Source organism: Aquarana catesbeiana, linkage group LG10, assembly GCF_042186555.1.
Source record: "Aquarana catesbeiana isolate 2022-GZ linkage group LG10, ASM4218655v1, whole genome shotgun sequence".
In the NCBI taxonomy this organism is placed as follows: Eukaryota; Metazoa; Chordata; class Amphibia; order Anura; family Ranidae; genus Aquarana; species Aquarana catesbeiana.
This window is the reverse complement of record NC_133333.1, coordinates 251697976-251718065: the sequence shown is the minus strand read 5'-3', so window position 1 is coordinate 251718065 and position 20090 is coordinate 251697976. Positions and strand designations below refer to the sequence as shown.

Genomic DNA, 20090 nt, shown 5'->3' with positions numbered 1-20090 from the left:
TGGGGAGCACCGAGAGGGGACCCAGGACTACAACATATCCGATTTTGGGGTCGGCCAGCTTGCCTATGTAATCTACCATGTCGTAGTCCTAGGTCCCCTTAACGTGCTCCCCAAAAGCTTGGTGTCCCTGTCACTTATGGTTCTGGAGCAGTGCCATATCAAGCAGACAAAGATTTCCCATAGAGCTAGTGTACTTGCATGCATTGAGAAGTGAAAAAAGGTATTGCTTCACTTTAAATGCTTTTTCGTTTTACATACATGCTCTGGTCCCATTGTGTACTTAAAAGTGGAGTATGTCTGTATATATTCTTTGCAGGGGGGGGAGCCTAGAGTGTGGTGCAGGAAAACTTGGGGAATATACAGATGAAAAGATAAGAGTAAGAAGACTAAAAGGGATCTATTCTATGGAGGGGCCTGCTACCCTGGCCTGCTCCAAAGGGGGATCTATGGGGACCCTTCTCCAAAGGGGGTATCTATGGGGACCCTTCTCCAAAGGGGGGATCTATGGGGATCCTGCTTCAAAGGGGGGATCTATGGGGACCCTGCTTCAAAGGGGGGGATCTATGGGGACCCTGCTCCAAAGGGGGATCTATGGGGACCATGGCCTGCTCCAAAGGGGGATCTATGGGGACCATGGCCTGCTCCAAAGGGGGATCTATGGGGACCCTGACCTGCTCTAAAGGAAGATCTATGGGGACCCTGGCCTGCTCTAATGGGAGATCTATGAGGACCCTGGCCTGCTCTAAAGGGGGATCTATGAGGACCCTGGCCTGCTCTAAAGGAAGATCTTTGGGGACCCTGGCCTGCTCTAATGGGAGATCTATGAGGACCCTGGCCTGCTCTAAAGGGAGATCTATGGGGACCCTGGCCTGCTCTAAAGGGGGATCTATGAGGACCCTGGCCTGCTCTAAAGGGGGATCTATGGGGACCCTGGCCTGCTCTAAAGGGGGATCTATGGGGACCCTGGCCTGCTCTAAAGGGGGATCTATGGGGACCCTGGCCTGCTCTAAAGGGGGATCTATGGGGACCCTGGCCTGCTCTAAAGGGGGATCTATGGGGACCCTGGCCTGCTCTAAAGGGGGATCTATGGGGACCCTGGCCTGCTCTAATGGGAGATCTATGAGGACCCTGGCCTGCTCTAAAGGGGGATCTATGGGGACCCTGGCCTGCTCTAAAGGGGGATCTATGGGGACCCTGGCCTGCTCTAATGGGAGATCTATGGGGACCCTGGCCTGCTCTAAAGGAAGATCTATGGGGACCCTGGCCTGCTCTAAAGGGAGATCTTTGGGGACCCTGGCCTGCTGTAATGGGAGATCTTTGGGGACCCTGGCCTGCTGTAATGGGAGATCTATGAGGACCCTGGCCTGCTCTAAAGGGAAACTATGGGGACCCTGGCTTGCTCTAAAGGGGGATCTATGAGGACCCTGGCCTGCTCTAAAGGAAGATCTTTGGGGACCCTGGCCTGCTCTAATGAGAGATCTATGAGGACCCTGGCCTGCTCTAAGGGGGGATCTATGGGGACCCTGGCCTGCTCTAAGGGGGGATCTATGGGGACCCTGGCCTGCTCTAATGGGAGATCTATGGGGACCCTGACCTGCTCTAAAGGGAGATCTATGGGGACCCTGCTAGTAAACAGAGTGTTTTTGGATGGTTTTAATTTGAAATGTACCTTGGCATCTGTACTTTGGAAAATGTCCACCACAGCCTTGTTCTGGATCTCTTACTACTGGACATAACACCTTCATTGAAGTGGTTTTCCACTTTTTTTGCAATAAAGAGGAAAAAAAAAATTTACAAACCATATGGACATCAGTTTTTTTTGTTTGTTTGTTTTTTATTGCAACTTTATTTAAAATTTCATTCCAAGACAGCACAATGGTCATGTAAAATATGTTAAACATTTTCCAAAATAAAACATAAGGCAGTACATGAAACCCAGCACAAAATTCTGATAACTGCACATTTTTTTTTTTTTCAGCTCATGAATAAAATGTGTTTTTTTGGTTTTCTATGAAACCAGTTAAGTAGCGGCGGAGGCGTGTCCTCCTTGCTCAGGCACAAATCAGAATATAGAAAGATATCTGTGTCTACAGTCCGTTCCGATCTGCTTAGTTCAGCCCTGCCCCCCCCCCCCCCCGGTACGAGGTGTTCTGTGGGCGGAGCAGGCTGACAGCCTATCGTATCTTTTGGAAGCCATGACATCACAGGTGAGGCAGTCGATAGGCTACAGTACATAGGTGTGGTTCTGTGTCAGTGATGATTGCACCTGGCATATATAAAGCATAGTGCACCCATTCTGAATAGCTTATTAAACTCACAAAAACTTCAAGCGGTATTGAAATGTCTTAGATATCAGCTACAGTAAACTCCGCGTGTCATTCACGCTTTGCGTTCCTTTATTTAATAGTCGCCCCAAGAACGGCCTCTGATTTTAAGGCGTTGATATCACAAATGGAGCCGGGCAGAGGCCGTTTACGCCGGTAGGAGCCGTCCCATTAAGAGATCAAAGCACCAGATCATGTGATCGTCGGGGGGGGGCTGTCCTACCAAAGAGCTGACTGTGGTCATACGATCGAGCACTCCCAGCACAACACAATAAGGTTACTGCTCCGGGTCCCCATTCCTGCTATGTCTGGTGACTCTCACTATAAGGGTGCCAACAAGGAAGGAGCCCGTCCCGGCTCAGAATACACTTTCTAGCAAAGAAGAAGCCCAAGCAAGGCAAAAGGAAAGTGGCTCCACCAAGGCTATGCCTGCGACGTGTTTCGCCCCACCCACAGGGCTTAGTCATGGAGGTCCATGACTAAGCCCTGTGGGAGGGGCAAAACACGCCGGGGGTTGTGGTGCCAGGCTGAAGCCACTTTCACTTGTCTGACTTGGGCTTCTGTTTGGTATGTGACATAGGGCCTACTGCCATATATATGCGTACGGCCGGCATTAAAGTGTTACTAAACCCAGGACCCTGCATTCACAATATCTGGTCTCCCACAGTACACAGAACATGGAAATGCAATTATTTTAGTAAATATAAACTGCTAAATGCCTTTTCTCGTCAGCAGTATATAGCAGTCTTGTGACTTCTATCAGTGTCTGGTTAAAGCTTGTAGGAGGAGTCTATTCTCCTCTGACTGTCTTATAAGGCTGCATGATCCCTGACTCTCTATCTGGACAGTGCTGATTGGCCCTGTGCTGATCATGTGCACCCTCCCAAAAAAAAAAAACTCTAGCAATACACACCAAACTGAGCATGTGCAGAGTGCCCCCAAGGCTCCGTTCTATCAGCAGATGGATTGGGGACTGTGGAAGAAGGGGAGGATCAGAGAAGACAGGATCAAACAGCCTTTTTACACAATGCAGAGGATTAACCCCTTAGGTTCCACAGTGAGTATAACAAGCATGCTTTACTGCATATACAGACTGATTTTACTGTTGTGGGTTTAGTAACACTTTAAAGAGTAAAAGGATGAAAACTGTTCAGATGGTATGGTCAATAGTCCACCCTTTGCAAAAAAAAAAATAATAATAATGGATGTACTGTATATTTGAAGCAAAAAATGTGCATCCATTTTTTTTTTGCAAATCAAATGAGCCTGCAAAGCATTGCCGCCGCAATCAGCAGATGGCAACTGCAACGCACATGTTCCTCCAGCTCTGTGTCCATACTGAGGTACGAGCTTTCATTACTGAGCTGGAGGAAGTCGCAATGGACTACTTGTGTTCCATTGACAAACCTGTCTGCTGAGGTGGCAGATGGGACTTGTAGTTTTTCCATTCACAGATCTCTATGAATGAATGACGCAGCTCTGTGGGAGGAGTGAAATTCAAAAATGGAGGGGGAGGGGGAAGGGGGTGATCAGCTTGCGAGCATGCTACACCCTAAACCAGGGATTTACAATTAGCGGACCTTCAGCTGTTGCAAAACTTCAAGTCCCATCATGCCTCTGTCTCTGCCTGCTTGTGGCTATCAGAGTCTTGCTATGCCTCATGGGACTTGTAGTTCTGCAACAGCTGGAGGTCTGCTAATTGCATATCCCTGCCCTAAACCATGCGTGCTCAACCTGCGGCCCTCCAGCTGTTGTGACACTACAATTCCCATGAGGCATTGCAAGCCGCTGACAGTTACAAGCAGGACTCCCAGAGGCAGAGGCATGATGGGATTTGTAGTTTCACCACAGCTGGAGGGCCATGGTTGCCTACCCCTGCCCTGAAACATTGGCATAACATGGTGGTACAGGTGGAGATCGCCTTTAAAGGCGATTGTTTATCTGCATTTGAAATGCACGCAAGAAGATTCCCGCATGGCTCAGTGTTGCATTGGAGATGACATTTCTGAGGCTGCATTAGTCCTGCTTTGTGTTGCATTTCTGTGGATGCAGAATGTCCTACTGGAGGTGCGTCTGAATCGCAAAACGGCCATTCTCATATATATGTGGCAGCATGGCCCTAGACAACCCTATGGGTGAGGTTTACAAAAAACCGGGGAGGGCAAATCTGGTGCAGCTGTGCACGGTAGCCAATCAGCTTCCAGGTTTTTGATTTTTTTGTCAAAGCTTAATTGAACAACCTGATTGGTTACAATGCACAGCTGCACCAGATTCTGCACTCCCCAGTTTTAGTAAATCAGCCTCTATGTGCTGGGAGCGAGCTCAATTGTGCGCCCCCCAAAGCTGACCAAACGCAGCCTTTAGCATTAGAACGCATGCGTGTGGCAGGAAGACCCGTGTTCTCAAGCCCTTATGTCCACTCCAGTTTATTTTTTTTATTTCTATATGAGCCTAATGTAAATCTAAGAAACAAAAAGGTAGAATTATTTGTACTAGAGATTGACATTCTTCTATTGAGCCCATAAACCCACCGTATTCAGATCATCAGCTCAAAGACTTGAAGGAAGCCCAGCATTGACAGAAACATAGAATAGTGACCTCTCTGGAAAATGCTAGTCGCCTGGCTGTCATAGTGACCCTCTTGCTACAGTTCTGGGCAGGGCCGGTTTTTCATCAGATTCGGCGACGCGTAACAGAAGTGACGTTCCGTCACGGCCATCTTGGTACACCCCGCACTCGCTCACAGCAACCGAAGGAAGACGCCCCTATCCCTACAGTAAACCATTGCCTCCTAGGGCAACCGTCCCTCCCGCCCACCCCTTTGTCCCTGCCCACCCCTTTGTCCCTGCCCACCCCTTGTCCCGGCCCACCCCTTGTCCCGGCCCTGGTTCTGAGTCCCTGACCTGGAACAAGTAGGCAGACCGGGGGGGGGGGGGGGGGCAACTATCATCTTCAGGAGGTGGTCAGCAGTGGCAGCTCCTCGTTTTGGTTTTCTTTATATTCTGTAGAGGCATTTGCTGTCGATCTGTTTTCGACCGGCAGCAGGAAGCTTGATGCGCACCGGGAACACTCTTCTCCATATTGTAGGGATCGGCAGGTTCAAGAATTCTAAAAGCAATACCCAGTGATGGCAAAGTGCTAAACACTTTCAAAGAACATTCAACTCACCCAAATCTCCGTTTGCAGCATTTCAGAGTCACGTCCACATTTGTAAACACTGTGAAGGACGCATTCGCAGACCTGCAGCTATAAAGGGTTGCTGCTACGTAAAGGTGTACGGGTAAAGGGTTCCAGGCCTGCTGGAAATATGGGACATCAAGTGGCAGGGCCTCTCTACAGCAGGGACTGTGCTTGTTAACCAGTCCATTGAAAGCAGCTGGTTAGAGAGCCAATTCCAGCCGTCCTCTCCATGTGAATGGTGAAGGAAGCCTGGAGACTGCCATTACCAACCCCTCCTGAAAACGCCTGGCTGCCATGTTGGCTCTCTTTCCCCCACGCCTGGAAAACGCATGCAGATAAGGCTTTTTGATGCCCCCCTGATCTGCAAATTTGTTCGGGGTCATCAAAGCAGAAGTGAATACAGCCACTAGATTGACTTGATAGCCAGGCACCCAGCATTTCCAGAAGGTGGTCAGCAGGGGCCACCCCCCCCCACCCCCATATTTCCCTTGCAGCAAGGTTCACTTTAAGGTCAGAAAGCAAAACACAAGTGTGAGAACCTTTAAATTGAAGCTGCCATTTGCTGAATTTTTCCTGGGACAGTGACATTTATTTTATGGCAGCTTCCATCCAAGGCTACTCGTACAGAGGGGAACTTCAGACCTGTAATACAAATTAGGTACGTTTAAAGTAGAACTATAGGCAAAACTTTTTTTTTTTTTTGTCTCGTTGCAGAGATTTCCCTTCACTTCCTGTCCCATAGCCAAACAGGAAATGAGAGGAAATTCCCGCAAATTAAGGGAATTCCTTGAGGATCACCAGAACTAGTGTCCCCATTGGAAGTTTTTCTCTCTGTTACTTTTCGGGGGACAACCTAAAATTTGGGATTTAATTTCAACGATAATGGTAAACTAGGAAAAATAGAGAGGGGGAATCTCCCTAGCGGCAAGGGGCACAGACAGCAATAAAAACGGACAGGGGTTCTAATCCCTCTCCACTACATCCAAAAGAAACAAAAAAAAAAGTTTTGCCTTTAGTTATACTTTAATGGTACACTTTCATGCAGAACTTCTTCAAATGGCAAACATAATATATCTTCAGATGAGATATGACAGGTCAGTACACGGAGTGCCTACACAGCAAGACAGCAGCCATTTTGTATGGTCGGGAAAGTGGGGGATGTGATGTGCAGATAACTTTCAATAAAGAGGTTGTGTGAATAGTCTTAGGATCAGGTTTCCCATTGATAAGTAACATTTACATTTTGGAGCGGGGGGCCCTCAAGACTTTCCATGCTTTTTATATTACTTAAAAAAAAAAAAAAAGGTTGAGAAACGCTGACCTAAAACACAGTGAGTGCCTTTCCTAACTCTCTCTCCGCCGATCCTTTAATGGGATATTTCCGACTCTTGACCCTGTCGCTGTCCTTCAACATGACTCCTTCCCCTATAGGCCCCTTTCACACGGGGTGGACATGAGGTTGAGATCAGCAGGGGATCAGCGGACAGAGCGGGTGGATGCCAGCACCATAACCACCAATGATGCTCTGCTTATTCAGAGTGGACAAAGACTGAGCCGGCCAGGACTAAATGGAGTCCTCTGTTGTCCACCCAACTGCCCTCCGATCTGATCCACCTAGACCAGTGATGGTGAACCTTGGCACCCCAGATGTTTTGGAGCTACATTTCCCATGATGCTCATGCACTGGGGAATGTAGTTTCAAAACATCTGGGGTGCCAAGGTTCACCATCACTGACCTAGACAGAGGAGTACGGATCCCCTTCCGTTTCTTTTTTAAGGTCAGACCAGAGGTAGGCTGGTGTAAACGAACACAAGCCCATTTTATATCCACCGGTCCATAGGGGTGAATGGACTATCTGATCAGGTATGCTTGAAAACCTGACAGGCGGACCTGATCAGACCCTTCATGTGCGCCTTGCAATCCAACCAAATAGATCTCACAAAAAAAAGTGAGAATGGAGCACCACACCATGAGGTCATAGTTCAGATCCAAAATGTATTCAGTGTAAAAGCAGGGGGAGGACTATACAAGAATGCAACGTGTTTCGGGGCCAACACTCACCTCCTTCATCCGGGCTAAAAAAAAAAAAAAATACAACACACTCAATATAAATCAATGTAGGTTGTGGTTTAACTAAATTAACAACTACAATCATATTAAAAACATGATCGAAAATATTTTTTTAATTCATTGATTGCAATTTTGTGAACATCTAAAGATACACATAAAGTCTTCCATCTGGCTTTACTTTAGAATACATTTTGTATCCTATTAACTTGTGTTGTGGTGCTTCAAACTCAGATCCATTTATTTGCATTGCAAAGCGAGGTGCCAGAGGGGATCCTTAGGTGTGTAGCCCAGAATGTAGACACCCTACATAAACATCACTCTATAAGTTAGGACAATTCCTGTGCGAAACATGTAAACCGTGTCTCCCTTGCTTGTACATGTAGTGCTCCTCGTGTTTTTCATGGTTTTATGTGATAAAAGGTGTTTGGATCTCAGTTTGGTGTGCAGCCATCCGGACTTTCCTTTCATTATTAGGACAATTCCTGTCCTTTTCCCCATGGATCTCACAGAGGGTGGAGATGCACTACAAGAGGGTCACAGAGCTCAGAGTAGGGTTGATGGAACCATACAGGAAGAATTGGGAATAACGCAGGACCCTGACTTTCTGCAAACATTTTATTTTTGTAGTATACCCAACAGATTTTGAACTTTAAACTTTATTAACCAGACGCTTTAGTTTGTGACTTTTTTCGGAAGGTTGACAATGAGCAGGTTAGCAGGCTTTTGAGTGATGCAAGGACGTAGTCCGTACCTTACTAACTTTGGTTGGATACACAAAATGATTTTGAAAAATTTTTGGGTTTCCTGCTCTAAAGCCCTCAATAGGTGGTGAATGGGGCTCATTCTATACCCTGCACAAATCAAAGGAAAAGACCAGCTGCACTCCAAAGAAAGTTCAAAAGCTTGTCTAATTACGCCCAGCCTTGTAGGCATAACACAATAACTGATAAGGTCCCAGGTGAAGACCCGTTGTACATAGTACCCTGCCGTATTCTGTTACTAGCCAGTCTTTTCCTTTAGATTTGCACAAACAAAATGGCTGCTAGAGCTGTTCACAGTGTAGTCACCAATGGCATTTCCTTTAAACAACATAGATGCAACCACAACACTCAGTACAAGCATCTGCTACACTCAAGACTCTTAACATGTTCATTGGGGTGTCTGACATATTTTTGTTCTTTACGTTTACTAGCAAAAATATAATTTCATATGAATCTCTTTCAGCTCTCCAATAAAAACTCTACAGAGGATTAACAGCGATCTACATCAATAAATCTAAGGGATGGGTACACAGTGGAGATTAGGTGTGCTTCCTTATGGGGCCAGTTTGCAAGCAATTTAGCACCATGGAGATCACCATAGGGTGGATTATCTCTGATGTCTGCATACACTAAAAACCAGATGCAGAGCTGAGGACATACATTTTATATGGTAAGACTAAGGGCCCATTCAGGCTAAAGCATTCTGCTGTGGTAGGCTATGGCAAGTGGTAACATACGTGCATTAAGGCAGTCAACACAATGCACTGCAACGCACAGTATATGCGTTATGGTGCATGATGCTCTACTGTACAATTTGTGTTGTATGCGTGCTAGTTGACAATGAAACACTTGAGTAAGTCCACCCCAAATGGAATAGTGTGTACACCCATTGCAGTGGGCCATTAAAACATTTGATGATGTCCCTTCCAAATAGGGATAGTGTGCACACCCTTTGCAGTGGGCCATGAAAGCACTTAAGTAGGTTTTCCCCAAATGGGGTAGTGTGCACACCCATTGCAGTGGGCCATGAAACCACGTGAGTACGTCTTTCCCAAATGGGGTAGTGTGCACCCCCATTGCAGTCCCCCCAGAGTTCACCTAGCTGCAAACTGGCCCTTACACAAATATATCTCTAAAGGAAGCACAACCTTTAGTGAGAACATCACATGAACGCGTGAAAAAAAAAATCAAATATATAAATATATAATATTATTAAAATAGAAACCATCCATGTAATAAACTACGGAGGCGTAGTGTGCTCGGTTACCTCACACAAACCTGTTGGCCCTTTACCCTTCTGGTCAGTTCATTAAGTTAAGCAGTAATGAGAATTATCTCCTATCGTCTGTGTAGCTCGTTCAGGTTGTGGTTGTACAAGTGCTGCCGCCGTCTGTTCAGGTTGATTGTATTGCGCTCGTGGTTGGCGTTGTCCAAGGGGACGCCTTCAAAGCTGTACTGAGTGTGAGGCATAAACTGCCTGAATATGCTGACGCTGCCGTGCCAAAAAGTTGGCTGGGGGAGATGTCCCATGATGTTCCACTCTTTTGTTTTCGGGTCGTAGGCCTCGACCACGTCAGAAAGCTCAAAGGTGTTGTCATACCCGCCAGACACGTACAGTTTCCCTCCAAGCGCGGCCAGGCTCCCTCCAACGTGAACCTGCAGTGGTTACAACATCATCAAAGACATGCTGATAGGTTAATTGGCTTCTGTTCAAAAAAAATTGGCCCTAGTATATGAATGTGAGTTGGGGACCTTGGATTGTGGGCTCCTTGAGGGTAGGGACCGATGTGGGTGTACGATGTATGTGTGGAGTGCTGTGTGAATTGGCGGCGCTATATGGGTACCTTAAATAAATAGGGATGATTGTAGACACGCACCCACACTCACTCAGGTTGAACTGGATGGACTGGTGTCTTTATTCAACCTTACTAACTATGTAACTGTTACTGTCATAGGCAAACTAGTATTTTTCTATTTGTAAGCCTGACTTCAGCTTCACCATATTTGTTTGGATTTGGTTAGCTTGGAGAAGGCGGTTGGGTAGACTGTGGCAGAGTTTGATAGCTTTTCTGCCAAATTATAACTGTTACCTTCCTGTAAAAGTTATTCATTATATTCCTGTGGAGGACACATATATGCGGTATAATACGTTTCCTAGTAGATTTGCCCTAACAAAAGGACTGGATATGAGAACTAGGAAGACACACAGGTGCACATTACAAGTTCTCTGCTGCAACAGTAATTACATTCTCAAAGTAAAAGGTCATTGTTAGGACATGAAAAGGTGCATTGCGGTCAGAAAGTGGTAAGAGCAGTGAGGATATATGCAATACCTGCTTCATGGGAGGAATTTTGTTCCATTCATTCTCCAGAGGACTGTAGACATCCACTTCTGCAGAATCGTCCCTGCAAAATCAATACTGGATTAATGGTGACGGCATATACAGACAAATTATTACACCTACAACGCATGGTACACTGGCCTAACCAGTAACTTATAAATATAATGATACATAAAAAAATAAAGAATGTGGTGTTCCTAGTGTATCTGACCGCTGCTGACTTTTCATTGGAAGACAGTCCATATTGAGGGGTCAGTGGAAAAGTGCCTCCATTTATTAGGGGGTCGGTGGAAAAGTGCCTCCATTTATTGGGGGTCAGTGGAAAAGTGCCTTCATACATTAAGGGTTAATGGAAAAGTGCCTCCATACATTGGGGGTTAATGGAAAAGTGCCTCCATACTTGGAGGCCATCTGAGCGTCGGGAGCCAGTTGTGACCTCCTGATGACTCCCAGCCGGCCCCCTACTACTCATGTGCGAGATCACTGATGGCCATGAAATTATTCCTGTAGTCTCATGGGATGCGTGATGTTATCCCAGGAGGGGGTAGACTGTAGGGTGGGGGGGACGAGCTGAGGAGATGTCATCCTCTCCCAGTCAGAGAACAAGGAAGCAGGAGTACACATTCCCTGGGGGGAAAAAAAATCCATTACTAAGCAACCTGGGGGAGAGGGAGATAAACAAGGCAAGTTTAGTTCCCAGGTGGAGGTCCGCTTTAAATATCCCCCTGCACTATAAAGCTGGCTATACACTGTCGACACCTGAGCTGTTGGGTTAGCCCTATTGGCACTACCCAGCTTGTCAAAGGAGTCAGGTGGAAAATCGTCAGCTCATCAGCGACAGCATCTAATCAGATGCATTCCCTGTTCGGGTAATCAGAAGCCGCGGGTGCAGCTGGCTGCTGAATACAATAGAGGTCAGGGAAGGTTCCTTCATCTAAAAAGGCGGATGACTAGTTTAAGATTAAACTAATTTCATAAACAATCATGAAATGAAATTAAAAAATAGCCAAAAATAAAAAACACAGACAGTGAAAGTTGTAGTGCCTAAATGGTATTCTTTAGTAGAGAAATGGGGGGGGGGTCCAATGGAAAAGTGCCTCCATACATTGGGGGTCAATGGAAAAGTGCCTCTATTTATTGAGAGGCAGTGGAAAAGGGCCTCCAATTATTGGGTATCAGTGGAAAAGTGCCTCCATACATTCCTCTATACATTGGAGGTCATTGGAAAAGTGCCTCCAGTTATTGGGGAGGGGGGGGGGGGGGAATGTAAAAGTGCCTCCATACAATGACGGTCAGTGGAAAAATGTCTCCAATTATTGGGGGGGGGGGGGGGGGGGCACAGTGTAAAAGTGCCTCCATGCATTCCTCCATACATTGGTGTTAAGTGGAAAAATACCTCCATACATTCCTCCATACACTGATGTTCAGTGAAAAAGTGCCTCCATATATTCTTCCATACATTGGAGATCAGTGGAAAAGCCCCTTCATACATTGGTGATCAGTGGTAAAAGGACCCCCTACACTGATGGTAAGAAAGCCTTTTTACAGACAACTGTACCGTGTCGGTGGTTACCAAGAGACAGAAATTGTTCATTTCCCCATGGAATCTCCATCAACCTCTGGAGGAACCCTTGATGGCACAAGGATGCATTAGCATGCCTGAACCTTTAAAGCGGAACTCTAGGCAGATATAAACGACACATAAACGCAGCTTTGTTTCCATTAATAATTATTAAATGTGTTTTTCTAAATGCAACCAGTTTAAGCACCTGAATATGCACTTACACTAGCTTCTGGCACTCCCCTGTAAAGCAGCCTAGGAAAGGAAGGAGCAGGATTGGGAGTCCATCAAATGAGCGACATGCATTGGTGTTGAGAAGAAACATGTGGGTAACAGAAATGAGCATAGGGATGACCTAATCAGTCTGCTGCTCTTTCAGTGTCCAGTCAACAGGGTAGGGGTGGAGAGAGGACGCTGCTATAGTCCTTAAAGTGAGAGTAATTTCTGATTTTAAAAATTAAATTCTAGTATGTATTCTTAACTCAAAAAAGTTCCATTCTATTGTTGTCAGCCTCCTCCAATTTAATTTTTTATTTTTTTGCTGCTGTGACCTGACTTTCTGTTAGAGGGTCGCTATGTTCATTCTCCATGGTCCCCCTGTATGTAGAAATGTAGCCACCCTGCCTTGGTCCCACTGTATGTAGGAACGTAGCCACCCTTCCCTGTTCCCATTATGTGTGTGAATATAGTCACCCTGCCTTGGTCCCACTGTATGTAGGAACATAGTCACCCTGTCTTGGTCCTACTGTATGTAGGAACGTAGTCACCCTGTCTTGGTCCTACTGTATGTAGGAACGTAGCCACCCTGTCTTGGTCCTACTGTATGTAGAAATGAAGCCACCCTGTCTTGGTCCCACTGTATGTAGAAATGTAGCCACCCTGTCTTGGTCCCACTGTGTGTTGGAATGTAGCCACCCTGCCTTGGTCTCACTGTATGTAGGACCATAGTCACCCTGCCTTGGTCCCATTATATGTAGGAACGTAGCCACCCTCCCTTGGTCCCGCTGTATGTAGGAACCTAGCCACCCTGCCTTGGTCCCACTGTATGTAGGAACGTAGCCACCCTGCCTTGATCCTGCTGTATGTAGGAACGTAGCCAACCTGCCTTGGCCCCACTGTAAGAAGCAATTGAACAAAAAACAGATTGAAGTAGTGCATGTGTATGGATTATTTTTGGAGATATTGTTTAGTATCACTTTCACTGTAAATTTTGTCAACCACCTGGCTGTGCGGCAGAGATGTGTAAATCTCAGCACTGGATAGACAAAAGCACAGATCTTATGATAAAATAAAACCACTGCTATATATGTATTTCATCTGTGTAAAATAACGATCTTCCAGGAGTTCAGCCCCTAATTAAATGACTACAGGACAGAAGTGCCGGATGATGTAAAAAAAAGTGTTTGAAGCATCCAAGGAACCTCGGATCGGGTTTTATTCTAGGAGAAGTGTGCGTGGCAGGAGCAGGTGAGGGGAATTAGCTGTAACTGGCAGAGGGGCTCTTCAGCTGTCGTCTTAAGAATAGCCAGCCAGGGTGACTATTACACAATGACATTTACCCCAGCCTCTCCGAGGAGAAGACACATGGGATTTGTCCCAGCAAGACACGAATGCCTCGTAGGCCGTATGCGGAGCGCAGCCTCCATGTATGTTTATGTTCTGGGTGTATGAGAGAACGCGCTGTTCTTGGTTAGGTAGACGGAGCGGCCAAGACGAGGTTGTTTAGCTTCCTGCAGCTTTCGATATTTATAGCACTGAAAACAGTAAGGAGGACTTTTGGTCGAAGGTGAAAAAAGCGGAGCCTGTTAGAAGTGTAACAGAAAAAGAATGTGGCGCTGGAATGGCTTTTCTTCCTTGAAGTGTAACTTTAGCCAACAGCTCCGTCTTCCAAAATAGAAAAACTGGGGTTCATGCCAAGGATACAGTCACCCAACATACAGACTCAGCAGCCTAAAGCTGCTTCTAAACACCAAGCCGAACCTAGACATTAGAGAACGTTCCACAAGGACTTTTTGGTTAGGTTGGAGGCAGGTTGAAATGCTGGTTGGGAAAACACCTGCTGCCCCAGTCGGTTAACCTATTTCCCACACTTTTTTGCTGAGCTCTGACTCTCAACCTGTTTTTGATAATAAAAGGGGGGAGGGCTCTGTCCAGTCAGACAGTCTGCGTGGGAGAGAAGACACAAACAGGACAGCTTGTAATCTCTGGCCACATCCCAGCACTGCCGCAGCTACCAGAGAGAGCCTTGCCTGACTCTAAGAAACTTGCACATATAGGAGGATTGCTGAGACCTGCAGTCCTACCTGAAGAGCACCAGCTCTAGAGATCTGCCACTTTGGACTCTGCGGTGTATGGACTAATGCCTGAGCAGGTATGCTGGGGCAGCCACAAGCCTAAGTTAGGGATTAGTTTAAGGAATGACTGTGCATTTTGTTTTGGAACTGTTATGCTGAGAGTTTCCAGTTAAGCTTTTGAAATATTGTCATGCCTGGTCTGAAGTTACTTAAAGGGGTCCATGGTGGTAATGGCGTATGGAAGAACAGGGCCTGTAATGAACACACGTGGGGTGAAGTGGTGACATGCAGTTGCTAGGGGTAGCAAGTACAAGAGAATGATGATATGACAGCCAGACACCAAGAGAGCAGTACTGGCAGGGGGGGTGGGGGGGGTGACAGGTCTCATGCATAGTGAATGAAGTAGTCATATAGGAGGATTGCTGAGACCTGCAGTCTTCCCTGAAGAGCACCAGCTCTAGAGATCTGCCACTTTGGACTCTGCGGTGTATGGACTAATGCCTGAGCAGGTATGCTGGGGCAGCCACAAGCCTGAGTTAGGGATTAGTTTAAGGAAAAGACTGTGCGTTTTGTTTTGGAACCGTTATGCTGAGAGTTTCCAGTAAAGCTTTTGAAACGTTATCGTGACTGGTCTGAAGTTGCTTAAAGGGGTCCATGGTGGTAATGGCGTATGGAAGAACAGGGCCTGTAAGGAACACATGCGGGGTGAAGTGGTGACATGCAGTTGCTAGGGGTAACAAGTACAAGAGAAGGAGGATATGACAGCCAGACACCAAGAGAGCAGTACTGGCAGGGGGGGGGGGGGGGGGGTGACAGGTCTCATGCATAGTGAATGGAGTAGTCAGTGCCCCAGCAAACAGGACTGGACCCACATGGCGGAGAACCTAGGGAACTAGCCACATGGTATGTAAGAGAAAAAAAGAGTTAATTTAGCAAGCGCATGGCGTCTGTGCTGGAAACTATTCTGTCACTGGGAGATTGGTGGCAGAGTGAAGCTGGACTGGCGGAGCGGGACACTGCTCTGTGGTATTTCCTTCAAAATGTCACATCCCGAGAAGGTGCAAGTATTGTGGGACCAGCAGGCTACCTGTATGACAGCTTCAGGTTATGATACAGAGACTCCAAGGTGTATGGCTCGTTTCTAGGTTGGAGTGCTGCCATAATGTTGAGGTCACATGAACGCAGCCCCGCCTGGTCCCAAGCATTAGTGAGTGCGTACACCAGAGAGTCCGGAGGAAGGAGAAGAGTGAGAGAGTAAAAGGCCCCCTGTGCAATAGGAGAGTTAGCCCTGCCCCCCCCCCCCCCAAAGCAGTGGTGCTGCTATTTTTGGCAGTGGAGGAAAGTGCAGAACAGGGGAGAACATGAGCAACAAGGTTTTTTCAACATATTTAAAGGTTTTGTTTCATGGGAAACCCATATTTGAGAATGTTGGGTGCTTTCCCATAGACATCGGATTATCACCCAATCTACTGAAAAAAGCCAGATTAAGGAAATTGTCATCTAAAAGGTCTTTTGGCACATTTAAGAGACCTTGTGACCTTACCCATTCATGGCAAAGGTAGTTTTGATGACAGTTTCCCAATCTGGCCTTTTCCTCAGTAGATGGGCGATAACCTGATGTCTATGGGACAACACCCAACATACTTACCCAACAAGTGCTCCCATGAAACGCCTTCCTTTGTAGTTAACATTGCAAAATACCTGGTCCTCCTGGTTTGGTGGAGAATGTGACTTCCTCCCATGATTAAGTTCTCAGGGCTAATGGCCAGTCGCTAGGCCCAAGCACTGCCCTATGACAAAGAAAAAGGGTCTTTGGGCACCTTTAACAGACCTTGTGACCTTAACCATTTTATGGCAAAGTGACAGTATCTGGCTGACCGCGACCATTTATGCCATAATTGGATAAGGTCACACGGTCTCTTAAAAGTTCCCAAAGACCTTTAGATGACAGTTTCCCATTCTGGCCCTTCCTCAGTAAATTGGGTGATAGCCTGATGTCTATAGGACAACACCCAACATACTTGCCTAACAAGTGCTTCCCTGAAACTCCTTCCTTTGTAGACAGCATTACAAAATGCCTTGTCCTCCAGGCTTGGTTGAGCATGTGACTCCCTCCCACGATTGAGTGCTCAGGGCGAATGGCCAGTCGCTAGGCCCAAGCACTGCCCTATGACAAAGAAAAAGGTCTTTGGACACCTTTAGAAGACCTTGTGACCTTGCCCATTCATGGCAAAGTGACTGTCTGGGTAAAGACCACCCCAACCATTTTATACTCTCCTAACAAGTGCTCCCCTGACGCTCCTTACTTTGTAGACAGCATTACAAGTTGTAAAGTGCTGCGTAAACTGTTGGCACTATATAAATCCTGTATAATAATAATAATAATAATAATTACAAAATACCTGGTCCTCCTAGTTTGGTGGAGCATGTGACTTCCATCATTGACCCTCCCATGGGACCTGCAAGGGCTCTGGTTGTTACTCATGGCAGGTGAGTGAGCCCTGTGCTTTGGACGGGGGTACCCTGGTGGTACCTCTGGTGCGAAAAGAAGGAACCGCCCTTAAATTGAACAAATGTTCTTAAAAAAAAATTATAAACAAAATTCTACAAGTGTATGCTTAGCTTTGAGAGCACAGACACAGTTGGAGCAAGCCTGCCAGAGCAAGGAATAATAGAAGGATCACATCATATCTCTTTACCCCCTAGACATAACAAGCATTTACCGCTTGCAGCATTGGGGGGGGGCTGCAGGGGTAAATGTTTTCTGCCTGGAGTTGGGCTTTCATTGAGTCAATTTTGTAGCTACGTGGTAACAGTGTGACCTGTACACAAAATAAAGGAATGGCAGTAACCAGGGAGGACAGAGGCAGACTCGCCTTGTGTTTATAGATGACAGGAAGCAGACCTATGTGTCAGGAGCCAGACTGAAGTCAAGAAGTGAAATATGGGGCCCGCTATTAATTAGAACATTAAAGCCTTCACTGAATGAACGTGCTAAGTGCCGGAACCCACAGCCAAACTGGGCAATGGCCAGGAATATGTTCTTAGACTTCCTAAAGGGAACGGGTCATAAAAAAAACAACCCTAACTACTCCAACATGATACCTGCTTAGACTTTTGCCTGTTAAGGGACCTTTTTGCTTTACCATTCAATCCCACAATGCACCTACAAGGCAATCGTGGTCAACAGAGAAGTGGCAGCAAAGCATCGTGGGGTGCTAGAACTCCCAAGTTAGAGCTAAAGGATTGAGGATTGCCTGCTGAGAATTTTCAGGTCCTACTGAAAAAGATTTACCTAAGTGGAAACACCACTCAGAGTCTTTTGTTAGTTGGACATGTTTTGGTGTAACATTTTCACTTTAAGTTGCATAATGACCCCTAGATTTGACTAGACAGACTGTAAAGTCTGCATCAGTTTGTCTACCCCTCAAATACAGAAATCCTCCAGCTTCTCTCTACTCGTGCAATGATGTCCAATGACCTGTAGCCACCATGTTTCTCCTTACTTAAAGCTGAACTGAGCCATGCTTTCCTGAACATTATGGCGAACTTGGCTCTTGGTTTGCTCCCCATCATCACTGCTGTAAGCAGGTGCTTACAGCTGCTGTTGCTGTGTTAGACAGATATTTCAGGCTGCCCAGGTGGGAGGGGGTTAAGCTAGGTTTTGCTGTTTCCCAGTCTTTTCTGGGCTCAGCCCTCCACCCTGTGCTGCTTATAAAAAGGGGGAAGGCTCTGCTCAGGGGACTTTTTGATGTGGCCACATGAGAAGAAGATCAAAAGGCTCACCCTGAAGGATGTAACCATTAGCTATCTGCCAAGCACCCTTTTGGGCAGGGATCCTCAAACTACAGCCCTCCGGCTGTCGCTGAACTACACATCCCATGAGGCATTGTAAAGGCCCGTACACACGATACGAAAATCGGATGTAAAAATTTGTACGATGAGCTGTCTACCGATTTTCAGATCGTTAGTACGGTGCTTTCGACAGCCGATTTTGCTTTTTCGTCAGACAAAAGCTGGATGTGCAGACTAACATTTTTGCCGAATGTGAACTCAACGTCCAATTTTCATTTTATTAGTACAGTTTTCGTACGGAAAAAATCGTAAGAGCAAGACTACGCATGCTCAGAAACTTAAGAATACATACAAAACTATTCAACACATGACGTCACTTCTGACGTTGTATTCTGTCGTACGAAAATTTTCGTATTGTGGAGTAACCTCTTCACTTTTGACATGAGACTAGCATGCCACAAAAAACGGACGTTCGGTCTTCAGAAAATCTAAGCCTGTGTATGAGGCTCTGACACTCATGACTAGGCATGATGGGAATTGTTCCTGAACAACTGGAGGGCCATGGTTTGAAGACCCCTGCTCTAGGGGACCAGGACTCTTCCACATTGTGGACTAATACCTGGGGAAGGTATGGAATGGGCTGCCTGTGTCTAGTTAGCCAAGAAGAGACTGGTGATGCACTGTTGAACTGTATTGGCAAGAGTGTGCTCAGTAAAGTTTTGTTAACTGTTAAACCCTGGTCTGAAGTTACTGTAAAAGGAGGCATGGTTGGACATGGCATATCTAGAAGAACAGGGCCTGTAAGCACATAGGGGAGTTAAGGGGAAGGAATGGAAGGCCATCATGAAGGGTTAATTCAGCAAATGAGTTGGCAGAAAGTGGAAGGTTGCAATGGATAACTAGTGGGAATGGACTAGAGGGAATGTAATAGCAGCCAGACAGCAGAGAGTGGTGCCAGGCATTTGTGACAGGTCCTCCAGTAGTGAGGGGGGTTGGTGCTCTGATTACCTCCCTAGCGATTGGTGCCCCAAAAGCAATTGGGACCTAGCCAAAGGTACAGGAGCGTATGTGGTTAATTAAGTGCACCCATGAGGTCTGCGCTTAGTGCATGGTGGGACCCCATGCTGTCACTGGGAGTGAGGTGGCAGAAAAATGATGGACTGGTGGAGTGGGACACAAGATCAGCGGTGTCCCCCTCTAAATACTATATTATGGAAAACAAGGTGTGCAGTGACATGGGATGGAGTGCTTTCACAGGAGGAAGTTGCATGTTGTTATACAGCTGCACATGGTGTATGGCTCACGTCTAAGCTGGGGTTCTGCCTTAATGTTGAATCCACATGACTGCCGCCCCACCTGGTCCTGGTCATTAGTGAGCACATACACGATAAGAGGTACCCTCGTGTGTAGGGCGAGAGCTTGACAAAGAAAGAGGTTCTTCTAAATGTGTAGCCACGCCCACTGCTCCACCCACATGGGACATCATCCAGGAGATCCCCTGCAACACACTGTGCCTGGGTACAGCGCTCTGGTCTGCCCTCCATCTGACAGCACTGCTATCCAGGACTACAAGTGTGAACACAGAGAGGCGTCCTTGCTGGGAGTGTTGGGTACATGCTTTTTCTACTTTAATTTTGTGAGTGGCCAATTTGCATTTGATTAGTGAGCGCTCTTCTTGTTTGTATGTATGCCCTTTCAAAAAACACGGTCTTTTGATCTCTGGCCATTAGGTGCCCAATGAGGATGCAGCCCACAGAAGTTA

At 46.5% G+C, this 20090-nt stretch overlaps 1 protein-coding gene across 1 annotated transcript in view; it reads right to left on the bottom strand.

The window, feature by feature from the left end:
- Nucleotides 1–5233: 5233 nt before the first annotated feature.
- The window catches only part of KLHL21 (kelch like family member 21), a 35879-nt gene continuing 21022 nt past the window's right edge, over nucleotides 5234–20090 (bottom strand). Inside the window, exons 4-6 of the mRNA XM_073603626.1 lie at nucleotides 10670–10742; nucleotides 7241–9992; nucleotides 5234–7138 (exon numbers count right to left, since the gene is read on the bottom strand). Of these exons, the coding sequence (XP_073459727.1) occupies nucleotides 9675–9992; nucleotides 10670–10742 (391 nt within the window). The 3' untranslated portion in view covers nucleotides 5234–7138; nucleotides 7241–9674. The remainder of the gene's footprint in view (nucleotides 7139–7240; nucleotides 9993–10669; nucleotides 10743–20090) is intronic.